Raw genomic sequence first — 14640 nt, forward strand, 5'->3', positions numbered from 1 at the left:
GTGCTGGGCTGCGGGGGGTCCGTACGGCTCCTGCTGGTCACAGGGCCAGCTGCTGTCACCCGGGGTCGGCAGCGGGGAGGCGAAGGGCGGCGGCGGTGGCCTGGCGGCCCTGTTTCCGCTTTGCAGGGAGCTGTTATTCAAAGGCAGCGGTGATATTATTCATTAACAGTAATCTGCCATTAGAACATTGACAAATGGCCCCTCGGCGCCTGAGCATCAGTTCTTGTACAGCCCATAAAGCATGGGGACAGTTTAAATATGGACCTGCTCAGCTTGGGCCGGGGGTGATCCGTCTTCCCGGCCACAGCACAGGTGCAGTGGGGCTGCCACCAAATGAGCCCATTTGGGGGGGCCCTGCAGTCCCCCGATCACCCTCGGCCCGCCGGGGCAGCTGCCGGGGTGGAAAAGCTCCCTCCTTGCACCGTGAGCGTCTCGACCCAGCGCACGGCGGCTGTGGCAGCACTCGGTCCCCTGAGCCTCCGTGGTGGAGGTGTCTGGGTGGTTTGGTCCCGTGGGAGAGGTGGGAGAAATACCGGCAGGTTACCATGCATGGGGTGGCAGCCCCTGCCCTTCCTCCCAGTGCCTGGAGTGGGTGTGGAGAGGACGCTCTCCCCAGAGTGATCATCACTGCTCCTGGCAGTTCAATCCCACAGCACAGACTCTTGCTGAAGGAATCCTTGAGCTCATCCTGGGTTCACAGGAGTGCTGCTATGAAGTGGCTCGAGGGAGGGCACTCACCAGGCAAGCAGCCTGGCAGCACAGGATGAGGCGTTTCTGCATCTGTCCTGGCAGAGGAATGTGATGGGAATGTCTGCCCCCTCCAAGGACAAGGGCAGTCAGAAATGCTGAACGGCGGCAAACTTCAGCCCTAACTAAGAGAGCATCCCACTGCCCCATGCACATGCACGTGCCGCTGTCCTTGTCTGTCACTGCAGCAAGAGCTTGACAAGCTGTGCAGAGGGCCAGGACATGGGTTTCGCAGCAGTGTGATATTGCAGAGGTTTAAAACCTGGTGGGCTAAGCCAGCCAGGACAGGAAGAGACTGGCAGCTGGGCCAAAGGAGGGTCCCAGAGGTAGCCAGGGCCCAGCACCTCAGGGCAAACTCGGCCCCAGCTATCCTGGGACATGGGAGGATGCTCGGAAGTGGCACAGCAAGGTGAGGGGCAGGGAGGCAGGGCAGAGCCACCACTCCGTTTACAGGAAGCAGGATAACCCCCTGCTGACCCCTTTCACACACACCGCACAACACCCCTAAATCAATTGCATCTTATTATTACAATATCAATATACAATATTCCTACAATAACACCATTGATTTTCCACTCAGAGGCTGCACCTAAGTCTGTTTTAAAGAGGAGGGAGTTAATAGTGCCCTCATTAAAAATCTATAGATTACCCCCCACCCCAAAAAAAGAAAAAGCAGTTTATATTCATTAGGGCTATTGAATATAAAGTAATATGTTTGTGTAGGACATTGGAGTAATGTGATAATCCGTCCGCATATCAGGGAGAAATCCACTTAGCAACCCTGTCAGTTTGACAAGAAAAATGTGCCCATAAAGTCGGGATTACATTGAGGGAGCGAGTGGGAGGAGAGCGGGGACGCGTGTGCACGCGCGAGCCTCTGCAGCACCCGCAGAGCTGCGCCGGCCGGCAGCGTGGGACCACCTTCACCCCAGCCCCCTGCTCAGCCCTGGGACACAGGGGGGCACCCCTGTGGCCCCTGGAGGTGTCTGGGACTGGGGCGTGCCAGGTGTGCCAGGATGGGGATCAGGAGGGTGTTCTGCACCCTGCCAGCCTCTGCGGCCCCAGGCAGGGTCACCCAGTTGGGACAGGGCTGGTGGGTGCCAGTCTGGGTGCTGGGGCAACGTTGCCACAGCCACGTGTCCCCTGGGGAGAGCTGGGCTGGGGAGAGTGGCCACAGGGTGGGCAGGGCTGCCTGTGCCCTCCCGCCTGCCTCGGACTCCACTCATCCCCCACCCGGTGGTCACCTTTGCGATGGATTAAGCACTGAAAAGCAGCAGAGCAATCCCGTTTGCGCTCTCTTAGGCTGTCAATTGCCATTTTTGTAATAGAAATTCCTTTCACAAGGTAACGACGGCCAGATTTAGAGGATTTCATATTGCTAATAATTCCCCAAACAGCCATCTGACTGTGTTGTTTTAAAAGCCGCTTAGTTTTTTGCTTTGGAGTTTATGAAAATCTCCCACTCTAATATCCCGAGAGCCAGCCTATAATTGTGTTATTAAATCAATCGGAGCGGATTACATTGTAAAATCAATAGATGGCTGTAATTGCATATTAGAAAGTTGTTCTGCTGTTGTTGATTTTTTTTTACATGGATAATTATAATAAGCGTGTTTACCTTAGCACTGATTTGGAAGGAGTCTCACTAAATGACTTATGACGAGCCTGGCGCACCCGCTGCCAGGGGCCATGGCATGGTTTGGGATGCCGAGGACGGTGCTGCTGGCACAGCCATGTGGCTGGCACTGACCCCACAGGGTCCCACTGGCACCCAGCGCCAGAGCACACTGGGGCTTCAGGGAGGCAGCTGATGGGGTTCAGGAAGCAGCCAGCAGTCCCAGAGGGTTTCCCCAGGGACCAGTTCAGAAGTCCCAGGAGGTGCCGTGGGGTCTTGCTGCCAGTCTGGCGGCTCCCCAGGTCTCTGTGCAGCTCCCCCTCCAGCAATATGGAGCAATAGTCAAGCCACAGTGGCCCACTCCAGCTCGGGGTGGTGCTGCAGGCAGGGAGGTGGGCAGTGGGATGTCTGGGCCCGTGCTTTCACATCCAAACTGCTCACTTGCCACACACCTCCCACAGCTCACAGGCCAGGATTTACTTTTCTGTTATGTTTTGGGGGCTACCAGGCGAGGGCTGGCTGGGTGGGACAGTTGCCCTCCCCCTGCCTCAGTTTCCTCAGCTTTTAAGCCACTGTTACCCTGTTAGGTCCCACTGCCAGCTGGGTCCAAGGGGTTCAGCTGTCTGGGGGGCGAGATGGATGGAGCAGAGGGTCCTAAGGGGCTCTTAGTGAGGGGCTCCCTTGAGCAGTGGGAGCTGGCGCTGTGGCTTGGCTGGGCAGGACACCTGTCACCTCCAGGGCCCTTCTGCAGCCATAGGTGCCACCTTGGGCAGCGGAGAGGACAAAGGCACAGAGAGACAGGCTCATCTCTGCCCCTGTGCCAATCAGTGGGCTGAGGACACCCCTTCTTCACTGGGCTGTCCTCATGCCCAGCTCCCGTCCCCTGCCTGGCACTCCAGCGAGGGAAAGGAGTGCTGAGAGGACACTTGGGAGGCTCTGATGGGGACATTACTTATTCCACTGCCAACCATCAGCCAGGACGGTCCCTGGCAGCTCAGGGCAGCCTCTCGGGGAGCTGTGTGTGGGGAAAGCCCCTGCACCTCCAAGTGACACTGGGGGACAGGTGATGGCTTTGCCAGTATGTCACTGGGTGCAGCGGGGCAGGGCAGCACTGCTGGTCCATCAGGGAGTGTCCAGGAGGCCGGGCAGCCCTGTCCCTGCAGGCAGGCTCCTGGCAGCAGGGCAGAGCTGCCCGGCTGCAGGGGGCCCTCAATCCAGCACACGGCACTGTCAGCAGGCAGCCTGCTGTCTCCTAGACAGTGAAATATGGCCACAATTAGCCCGGATACAGTTCAATTATGATAAACAGCGTTTGCACCCTTTAAGCCGTGATTAAAAGGCCTCCTCCCGTTGATAGAGAGACCTAATTTCACATTATTATTGCTGTAGCTTGATTATAAAGCACTCCCTGGATTTACAGTTGGGAGATGGATGTGGAGGCTTCTTTATCATTTACACATCAGTAATGATGCAGCCTTTCCTCCACCACAACATCCATCCAGCAGTGGCGGGGAGAGGGGGGCCTTGCCTGTGCCCCCCCTTGCTGGGGCACCCTCTCCCTGTGTCAGCCGGGCCCCGCTGCCACACGCAAGTGGGCAAAGTCACCCTTACGGTAACAGCTTGATAAATGGGCGGGCGGTAATGAAATGGAGACATCAAGGCGTGGGGCGAGGAAGAAAGAGTGGTAATCGGAACGAGTGGAGCTGTCCCGAAACGGAGGGGAGCGGGAAGAAGGATCGCCTCTGCGCCGTGTGCTGTCAAGGGAGAAATTACACATTTACTCTTGCTTTTTCTTAAGGAGACGGCCCTCATAGATCAAAACATGGATTTACAAGCCAATTTTCAACATGAAATATAGACACTAGGAATCAATTTAAGCCCGGCTTCTATTTTAGCAAACGGTGCCTGAGTTTAGTCCCAGGTAAATAACACCAGCCAGAGCCTTCCCCCTTCCTGTCTTGCTGCTTTGCCACGGCCTGACACTGGGAGTGCCTGTGGTTTGCTTGTCCCGACCACCTGCCACTTGTCACCCTGTGGTCGGTGGGCACGGGACAGCACCAAGGGCTGGCTCTGGTGGGAACGGGGATGACTCTGACCTCCAGGTCCTGGACATGGATCCATCTCAGGATGGGTTGTATCAGGATGCAGGTGGCCAGTACTGGTGAGCTGGAGACTTTGCAATCACCCCACATCACTTGCAAGATCCTTGGGACAGAGTGCCTGGACTGGTGGGGACACAGCCCCAGCGTGGGATTCCGGGACTGATCAAACAACTCCTGCCTGGATTGTGTCTCTAACCCAGTATCTATTGTGCTCTCTCTGCAGATGACTGTAAGAACATCGCCAACATCATGAAGACACTGGCCCATAGAGGCTTCATCTTCAAGCAGACCTCCAAACCCTTTTGATCCCCAAGGCAAGCCAGGCAAGGGCTGCATGCGCCCGGCGCCGGCGAGGCGGGGAGGACGGGCTCCAGCATTAAAAAAAAAACGGCAACCGAGGCCAGAGGAACCGACACAAAAAAAATCTCAATTTCAGCTGTTAACTCCAGTAGAGGTTGTATATATGGGAAGGCAAATCTGTGTAGACCTGATGTGACTCCCTCTCTGGGCTGCTCCGGACATTATGCCATGCTAGCGGACAGCCGCGTAGGGCGCTTGCACCACATTTTAGACTCGTAGTTTGTTCTTTTTCTTTGGCTCCTGATTTCCGTCCCTCCATATCCCACCCCGTCCTCCCTCTCCCGCCCCGTAGCCAGAGCATCCCCCATCTCCACCCCGGCATGGGCCGTACCCACCTTTCCTTCTTCTTTCTCTTCTCTGGTTTTATGTTTTCAGGCCTCGATGGCTGCTGCAGCAAGGCCGGTGTGTGCCTGCACTCGGGCAGCGCTCACGGAGGCTCAGCGTGTCGAGACGGCCCCTCGCCCTCTCCGCCAGCCCCCCCCGCCTCTCCCCTGAGCGCCTTTTCCCCTTTTTGAGTCAACACTAACCCCTCTCTGACTCCTGTATGTGACAAACGCGATCCGTCTCTTTATGTTCAAGGTGAAGTGCCTGTATTCTCCGCTGCAGAGCCCCTGGCAGCCCCACCGCGGGCTGCGAGGCCCCAGAGGGCTCCCTTCAGTGGGGCGGGGGCCCGGCGGGCAGGCGGGCGGGCGGCAGGAGGGAGGTGACAGTGTCCGCATGGAGCCCCGTCCAGCCCCCGTTCCGTCTGCTCGTGCCTCTTGCGGGGCTGGGTGGGATGCCCAGCCCTGCCCCGTCCCCGCCCATCCGTTCCAGCTCCATCGGGGACAGGGCCCAGCACCGCGTCCGTTGCCGGCGGTGGACGTGCCCGCGCGCGCTGGCCCCGGCCCGGGGCACCCGAGCGGGGCAGCTGCAAATCTGCAAATCCGCAAATCGCCCCCGACCTCCCTCGGTTCCCGAGCTGAGGCTCGGCCCCTCACGTGCCCACGTGCTGTGCCCCTCACAGGTCCCTGCGGACGCTCAGCAGCAGCTGGCTTGTTGCCTGAGAGAGTTGCCGAGCACATCCCCTCCGGCTGGGTGGGCTCCCGGCCGGCCGGCGCGGTTGGGGGGCAGCCGTGGGGCGGGCTGAGGGCGCACGTCCCCTCGGAGTCACCCGGCCCCGGGGCCCTGCTGAATGGAGCCCTCGTCCGGGCGCTGACCTGCAGGGAGGCTGCAGCCCCGGGCCCGTGCGTGCATGGCCTGGAGCGAAGCCGGTGACGGCAGCCAGAAGGGCAATACAGGCACTGAACTTGGCGGTACATGACTGCATGGTGTGTGGTGTTCCAGTTAAACCAACCGATAATGCAACCCCAGCATTTTCATTGTCTAGTTATTCCAATCCTTGCTGTAAATGTGCCACATGAATAAAGTTTGGGGGTAAAGGAGCCCGGGCTGTGCCCATGCATGTGTGAGTTTGTGGGGGGGGCAGAGGCAGGGGTGTGCCGCCTGGGTAGGTGGGAGCAGGGTGCTCCCTGGGGTATGGCACGTCCATGCTCCCCGGAAAGGCAAGGTCTTGGACTATGAAAGGGTAGTCAAGGTTCCCTGCTGCTGGGAACACTGCCCTGCTCTCCAGCATGGGCACTGTGCGTGGGCAGTGGTCCCACCACCACCTCAGCTTTGCTCGTGCCCCAAGGCAGCTCTGCCCTGAGGCTGCCACCAGCCTGTCACAGCTGGGCCATACCCAGGGGTGCACACCTGGTGCAGCGTGACAGCCGCTACCACATCCCACTGGCATCTGTCCTGCCACCCTGCAGCCTGGCAAACCATTCCCACACAGCCACTGCTGCACTTGGAGCATCTCAGCTACAGGCTGGGGCCAGCATGGCTCTGCCCTGGGCACTGGGGCACCCACTCTGCCCCAGTCAGCAGAGCCAGCACAAGAGCAGCACCAGGGAGTGTGGGAGCCACATCCAGCTGGGCAAGAACTGCCACCGTTTCCAGGTGCCCAAGAGACCTGCCCGGAACCAGGGTGCCACCGGGTGATAGGGTCGCAGGTATCCAGCTGGCACCAAGTGGGCAGCTCCCAGAGGGAAGGGGCAGCCACTTGTTCCATGCAAAGGTCACAGGGGCTGTACTGGCTCCCTCTGCAGCCCTGATCAGCTTTATTGACCCATTTTCGATGGAGTCGTCTAATTAGTTTTTTATGAAAACTAAGAACTTGGCCTTTGCCCTTTACTCCTGCAGGCAAGAATGTGACTCAGAGGACATTGTCACGGTGGATCGATGGCCAGTCACACTTGAAAGGCAGGTGGAGGGGACACGGGGTGGGCAGGTGGGCAGTGACCCAGAGTGGGGCACGCAGCCAGGGCTGCCTGTGCCAGGGCTCCCACCGCGATGCCTCAGCCCCTCTAAAGCCCTGCAAAACATGAGGTGCAGTGACCAGGGGTGCCTCCCACCACATGGAAACCTTGGGCAAAGCAGCAGGAGGAGGAACTGTCCGGACAGTGGGGGGACAACAGGACTCTTTCCAGCAGGGGCATCCACTCACCCAAGCAAGGTGTAGGTGTCAGGCACGCAACAGCTGCCAGAGGTGAGCACCTGCACAGGGGCTGGGCACGTGGGATGCTGGATGGAGCTCCCCAGCCCGGTGTGGGCAGTGCAGCAGCAGCCTGGAGCAGCACCTGGCAGCCCCAAAGGCAGCAGGGGCTGCTGCAGCAACTCCAGCTGTCACCTGGTGACTGAGGTGGATGGGCTTCAGGGACAGCCACCGGCAGCCAGGGCTCCCAATAGGGTTAGCAATGCCCATCCTGCCTGAGGTGGAGGTGAGACAGCTCTGTGCAGCCTCACCAGGGCTAAGGATGGCTCTGCTCTAGTACAAGTGATGGGCTCTGTATTTACAGAACATGTAAAAAAAAAAGTCATAAACCACAGCCTGCACTAGTGGCCACAGGGCAGCGTGGGTGGCCTTGGGCAGAGCCCTGCACAGCCCTGTGGCCACCCTCCAGCACCTGCTGCAGGTGCCCAGAGGTCACACCACTCTGAGGGCAGATGGGGTTGGGGCCACAGCGCTGGGCAGGGGATGGCTCCCATTTTTCTCTGGAGCACTGCAGTGATTGCCCCAGCAAGGCCCCCATCCTGCCCAACGGCTGCAGGCAGCCAGCTGTCCACGGCAGCTCTGGGACAGCCGGCACTGCCCCTGCACACAGCTCCGAACCTCCTCCTCACCCTGCACAGGGGGCTCATGGCTTCTTCACCTTCTTGACGGAGGAGGAGCTGGAAGCCAAGTCCCTTCACTTTCTCTACTCCAAGAGGGAGACAGGAAACGAAAGAAAAACCAGGATCAGCAGGTGGGAGTGCCCGGGTGGTGCAAACACACCCACCTGTCCCAGAGCCAACTCCAGGGCTCCAACAGCACTCCAGGCAGAGCCCAATGGACCACACTGCCCAGCTGAAGGGAGAGCCAGGTCCTTGCACCACGGGAGGGGCAGAGCTAATCCAGCAGTGACAAGGGGCTGGAATGGCACCCTCACAGGGGATGTCACCTCCCTGACATGGACAGGGCTTTGGGACGGTCAGGAGAAAGGGGCTGAGCTCTGCAACAACTCAGTGGCCCCAGGAGCCCTGACCAAGAAACGTGGCATGCACCAAGCCCTAAGGAGCAGGGCCTTGAGAGAGGGGCAGAACAGCTCTGTGCTACGGCCAGCTGTGCCAGGGGTCCCCACGGCACGGCACGACACCGAGCCCGCTTTGCACAAGGCACTGCAGGCAGAGGCCGGCACTGCACCAGCACAGCGACTCTGGTCAGGACCCTGCCATGCCCAGCCCTGCAGCCATCCCCAGTCCCCAAAGCCTGCAGAGCCACTGGCCCGGCCGGCAAACACACAGGGATGGACAAGCACCGACCCGCTCTCTGGAAGGAGCCAGGCCTGCCCATCCCTGCTCCTCCACCCCTGCCAGTCCCGCACGCGGTTGCTCCCGGCGGCAGCGCACGTCGTGGGAGGCCCCGCTGCCTCCCCCGGCGGGAAGCAGCCCCCAGTTCCCGCCGGGCAGACGGCAAACAGAGCATGGAATTTGCACGGCTAAAAGTTAAATACAACACACACACGGATTTCGTCAGAGGCCCTGGCACCGCTGCCTTCACGGGATCCGATTAACAGGGAAATAAAAGGGCCAGAGAACCCACACAGCAGTGAGCAGATGCCCTATAAAAATCAAATACAGGGTAATCAAGGGGACCGAAAGGTACATTTAAAAAAACAAAAACCCACCCTGGAAACAAAGGAGCTGGGCTTTGTGGCTTTCCTGGGAGGGCTGTGGAATTAATGGGGAAGAGCACATGTGTTTGATAATCTTTATATGGCAAAAGACCCATCTTTCAAATATGTCACAAATTCATATTAATCACCTTCCTATTGCCTTCCGTGGCACAGCTATTCCAGTTGCCTCGGGCAAAATTGGGAACTGTCTGGTTAAAAAAAATGTTTTACATTATAATTTACAAGAGCTTACAAGTCTAGTTTCTTTTAATGGAAAGAACGATTAAAAAAAAGAGAGGAATATATATACACCCTGGTATATATACACTATATATATTAAAATATATATATATAAAAGACAGATATTGTAACTCCATCTGGAAAGAGAGAACGTTTGATCTTAACAATGTAACTTCTAGCTTTCAAACAGGCTCAGAAAACAAGAAGTCAGCAGGAGTTCAGATAAAGGAAGCTTAAAAGTCAAATAATTCTGACTCTGAACCCGAGACTTCTTAGACTCAAGGTCCTTTCCTTTACCCATTAATGGGCTGACTTGTGAGCTCAGGAACAAAGTGCTGCAATGTGAGGATTTCTGAGAGTCACTCATTACAGATCACTGAGTGGAGTCTGAGTTGCGGAAATCAAAGGATCCAATCTGGAGTAACTGGCTGAACTTCTGCTTGGAACTAATTTGTTCCGAGTTCGGCTCACCTTTCACCTCCCGAAGGCCCCGAGTAAAGTCCCTACCGGGGTCAGCCTCAAACAGCACTGGGGGGATCCCAGCTCCGCTTTAATGGTCAGCAATGGGCACCGCAGCCCCTGGGAGAGGGTGGACAGGCAGCCAGGGCAGGGGAGAAGTGGTGGACACAGTGGGGCAGGACAGTGCTGGGCTTCCCACTGCCCCATGGGCTCTCACTGCTGAGACAAGCAGATGCCCCTCCCAAGCTGGGCTAACACACCCTGCTGACATGTCCCCCATGCCCACTGCTGGCCAAGGCGGGTGGTGGCAGACGGTTGTTGACAAAACAGTATCTCAAAAGAGCCTGGTGTGCCTTTGCCCATCTATTCCAATTCCTGGAAATGAATCCAGGCATGTCAGGAAGGGCTCAGGAGTCAGGAGTCTGTCCTATTCCCAGCTTTGCCACTCACTCCCTCCAACATCTGGAGCAAGATACTTCTCTCCGGGGAAACAAACCTGGCTTCAGGGGAGCAGCTGGTTTAGAGGTTGAACTAATCCACGTTTAATCCAAGATGTAGAGTGCCATGGACAGGCAGTGCTAGACAGCACAGAGGGATTCTCCAACTCAGAGGAATTTGAAGCGGGGAGATTAAATGATTCCCCCAAAGGCCCCAGCAGCTCAGTGGCAAAGCACAGGCTTGAACTCGGGAGCTCAAGGCTGGCGTGGCAGGGTTAAACCTCTCAGTCGCCTCCACAAGGGGAAGGGCAGGTGTCGGCTGCAGGAGGCGAGGGAGGGAATGGCCACCAGGCTGTGCTTGCCCTCCAGAGCTGCTTGTTCCCACCCCCACAGCGCTGCCCCTGCAGGCTCCCCGGGGCAGGGGCAAAGCACTGTGCTCACAGGGGCTGCTCCCCCAGCGCCGTGTCCCGGCCCCGCTGCCTCCCGCGCTGTCCCCACTGCACCAGGGCCTGGGACACCTTGGGGCAATCGCTGTGTGGGGTGGGGACACGTGCACGCACCCCACCAGTCAAACAGCCAGCGACTGCCCCAGCCACCCCCATTCTCAGCCCTGACCCAGCCCACCGACCTTCCAAGGCCAATTTTCAGCCATGATGCTGCATGAGAGGCACCAGAACGGCTCCTGCCGGCTCTGGGCATGGCAGGGACCATCACCAGGACGTGACCTCCACTCAGCTCAGCCTATCCTTGGAAAAGCCGGCTGTGGGCTGCAGGCTGTTGATCTCTCCCACCACCACATTGCCCAATAACTGCAGGAAAGGTTCAGGACAAGAACAGTGACAGGCCCTGCCTGACCCTCCAAAGATATCTGAGCCAGGCAGAACATGGTACAGCAGTCCCATTCTCCTCCTCTCCAAAATATCTCTCCAGCTGGGATGTAATTTCTGCCCCCCCTCAAAAGGTAGCAAAAAATGGTCACAGTGTGAATGTGCTTGACCTTTTGTCTTGGACTAATCTAATTGTGTCGTCTTTGTGTAATCAGCCGGTAAAGGTCAGTGCTGTATTTAACATGGGGGCCCTTTAGGTACTGAATTTGCCTTGCAGTGAATTAACTTGATTATATTTCTTTCAAATATGTCAGAGACCAGGTCAGTTTAACCCTCTCTGTGCTGCCTGGGCCCACCCCTTTGTTTCCAATTCTAGGAGGTGGCACTGGGGAACAACGTGGTTAGAAACACATGCATGGGCTCCCTCGTCCTGCAGCCATGGCCGCCACCACCACCACCACCTCTTCCACCTTCCCAACAAGCCAAGTCCCAAGGGAGAGCAAGTGTGCTGTAAATCAGCCCGAAAAGTTTGCAAACCAGGACATTCCAGACCACAGGGAGAGAGGGAGGGAGGGAGGGGTGAGATTCCAGATTGAATGCAGTAGGGGAAAAAAAAACAATTCAGAAGACTCCTTTACAAACATGAACCTGTCTCAGTGGAACTCTTCCTTACGACTCCATATTGTCACAATCAAATAGGACATTACTCAAGTCCAGGTTAACGAGTCGCCTCTGCCGTTGACAGATAAGGTGTTCTCAATATCCTGCAATACATTATACATTTTAGAAAGTAAGGGTCTGTGCCGCTACCAGGGGCAGTGTGTCTGAGGCGTCGGGGATGCCACGGTGTGGAGATGGGCAGCTTTCATCAGGCAGTTCAGCTCAGCTGTGCCAGGGGACTGCACAGAGGGGAAAGCAGCCTCAGCTGATCCCCAGGCATACCCTTGGCCCTGAGGCAGTGGTGAGGGGCTGGGCAGCCTGCCCTCCTGGAGGCAGGGAGGAGAGGCCAGTGATTCACATCCTGCAGAGGTACATGCACAGGACATTGCCATAGGGCTCGCACTCAAAGAACCCCTAGGTCTGGCTTTTCTTTCTTGGCACTGGAAGTAGGGTATAAAAACACCCCTTTGCTCTTCAAACACCTCTCTCCTTCCCAAGCCTCCTGCTCCAGGCAAGGCTACTGCTTGACCCCAGAGTCTCGGGCAGGTCATGGCTCATCACCTCAAGACTGCTTTCCCCACTCGCTTCCCTCTGCTGAGCAACCCTTACGGGACTGTGTCTAGACGGAAAATGCCTCAGGCCTGCAGCTGTACTGTTGCTGCCCTAGAGCAAGCTCTCATCACCCAAAGCCTCGCTGCTTTGGACCACGGTGGCACCCACGTCAAGCCATCTGCCTGCATGCAGGATGTAGAAAGCCCTGCTGACCCCACCTGTAGCACCAAGAACACTGTCCAGCACAGGAGACAATCCCAGAGAGCAGCACTGGGACTTGGGGGGGAACAGGCGTGTTCTGCTCCCTTGGACGCGCATGCCTGGAGGGAGAGCAGGGCAGCATCCCCAGCGCTCGTCAGGGCATCTGCGTCGGAGACCTGAGTGCTCCCTGTTCTGCCCCCCCAACCTTCCTTCTCACCGAGTTGGGGGTCAGTGGTGCTCCTACTACATCAATGATCTGGTCCTTGGTATCTCCCTTGCCCTCCTCGATGCCAAGCCCTGTCTGGCCATCTGGATGGGCACCTTCCACGCTGAGGGGGCCAACGCTCCCAGCTTTGGCCAGGGCCTCGTAGCGGTGCCGTAACATCTGCAGCTCATACTCGCAGTTGGCAAAGGCCTGTTTCAGCTCGTAGAGCAGCACCAGGTCGCTCCGCAGCTCGTTGAACATCTGCACGATCTCCTCTGTGGGCATAGGGTTGAGATCTAGGGAGAAAAAGGGGTTCTGTTAAACACCCAGACCTACAACCTTACAATGGAAAATCCCTAGAAAGGTCCTGGCTGCCCTTTCACTCCCACAAAATATATGCCAGGAGCTTCACTCCCATTATATGCATCAGTAGCCATCCCTAAGGGTTGAGACCTGAATTTTCAGGTTGTCCTTTGGTTCTGGCCAAGGACTAAGGGTGAACCTGCAAGTCCTGGATTCAGAAACTGAAGGATGATGGAAGATACAGATAAGACCAGATGGCTGAACCTTGCTACCCACTAGGTTACATGAAGGGAGCTCTGTCTTGCAGAGATATTGTATCCACACTGCCGCAGAGGATAGAAGAGCTCCTGCTGTTCCCTACACCTTTACTAAAAAAGGGTGGACAGGCTGAGCTCCCCTGCCTCTCTTGTCCTCCTCCCAGGGTAGGACTGAGGCAGAGAACTGCTCTACTGCTGTGTTTCAGACCTGTTTGTAGCAGGGACTGGCAGATCACCACCCCACGCCTTGCATTCTGCTGCACCCCACTATGCACACACACAGAGCCAGGAAGAGCTGCAAGTTCTGGAGAAGAAAAGAATGAAGCTCTGCACATTTGCCCTGACAATGTCAATGGCCCCTGTCTGCAGGGCTGCCCACATGACCCCTTCCTGCCAGCAATGTGTTCACCCTCACAAAGCCCAGGTGTGGTTCTGCACTCAAAGACACAGCAGGGCTGGAGCACCAGGAAGCCCTCAAGATATGTGTGTTCTGTAAGGCAGGAGCAGGGAATCAGGAACCCCTCCTTATCCTCATGGAAAGTGAGCTCTCAGAAGCACTCACATCCTTCCCCAAGGCTTCCCTCAACAGCAACTCCCTTAGTTTTACAGCAGAAAAGGGAAATCGTCCTGGCTGAGCCACTTTGACCAGCCACAGGAGGCCTTCAGAACTGCACACGGTCTCCTGAACAACACACAGAGCCATAAACCAGTTGACCCAAAAAACTAACAAGACTTAACAGAAGCCAGTGCTGGGAGCAAGCTCAGTAATCTCTTGTAAATCACTAATAAGGCTTTTATTTTTCTTCTTTTTTTTTTTTTTTTTTAAATCCCCCCAGCCACAGCAGGGAGGGGGGACAGGGAAGGGATCATCAGGTGTCTAATCAAGAGGGACTGCATGCTGGGACCTGTAACACCTGAAAACTGTACCCACTGCACGGAGAGCAGCCACTGGCCACGGGCTGCACTTCTTCCCCTCTAGCTACGAGCAGGTATTGTATGTGTTAAGTGAACCCTTCTCTCTGCTGCTAAGACACTCGAGCTCAAGAGTGAGGGATGTGTGTTTACTCGCCTTTCAGCAGAGATGCTCCAGATTTTCACACAGCATGCAACCTATAAAGGGGGGATGAACAGTCCCAGATGCATTTTGGACTTGCCACCGTGAGCAGTAAATTAAGAGGAAACGAAGCTTAAAAGCGAGACAGGGCAGCCCTGAACAATGCATGTGCCATGGTCACTAACACACTTAGAAGTACCTCTCCTGGCAAGGCTGAGATTTGCCTTCCTAATACTGTGCTGCCTCTCTTGATGGTTAAAAAGGCCCAAACAAGAGAGAAACAAAGGCTCTTTTAAAAGATTTTTCTACTGGGAGGAAAAAAAAAAAACCCTGTGCATCTTGTTCTGGCTTTTACCCTCTCTTTTTTTTTTTTTTTTTTAAACACATAA

General features: G+C 56.4%; 2 protein-coding genes across 3 annotated transcripts in view; one reads left to right on the forward strand and one right to left on the reverse strand.

Moving 5' to 3' along the window:
- The window catches only part of ERI3 (ERI1 exoribonuclease family member 3), a 129128-nt gene extending 122883 nt beyond the window's left edge, over nucleotides 1-6245 (forward strand). The window contains exon 8 of the mRNA XM_064665418.1: nucleotides 4688-6245. Coding sequence (XP_064521488.1) covers nucleotides 4688-4770 — 83 coding nt within the window. The 3' untranslated portion in view covers nucleotides 4771-6245. The remainder of the gene's footprint in view (nucleotides 1-4687) is intronic.
- Nucleotides 6246-9305: 3060 nt separating this feature from the next.
- The window catches only part of DMAP1 (DNA methyltransferase 1 associated protein 1), a 30705-nt gene continuing 25370 nt past the window's right edge, over nucleotides 9306-14640 (reverse strand). Inside the window, exons 10-11 of one of the 2 annotated variants that reach the window (XM_064665417.1) lie at nucleotides 12650-12933; nucleotides 9306-11783 (exon numbers count right to left, since the gene is read on the reverse strand). In XM_064665417.1, the coding sequence (XP_064521487.1) occupies nucleotides 11727-11783; nucleotides 12650-12933 (341 nt within the window). In that variant the 3' untranslated portion in view covers nucleotides 9306-11726. Of the gene's footprint in view, nucleotides 12934-14640 lie in introns of both variants that reach the window. The other variant, XM_064665416.1, reaches the window with a different exon arrangement.

The sequence above is a fragment of the Pseudopipra pipra genome, chromosome 9 (assembly GCF_036250125.1).
Source record: "Pseudopipra pipra isolate bDixPip1 chromosome 9, bDixPip1.hap1, whole genome shotgun sequence".
Classification (NCBI taxonomy): domain Eukaryota; kingdom Metazoa; phylum Chordata; class Aves; order Passeriformes; family Pipridae; genus Pseudopipra; species Pseudopipra pipra.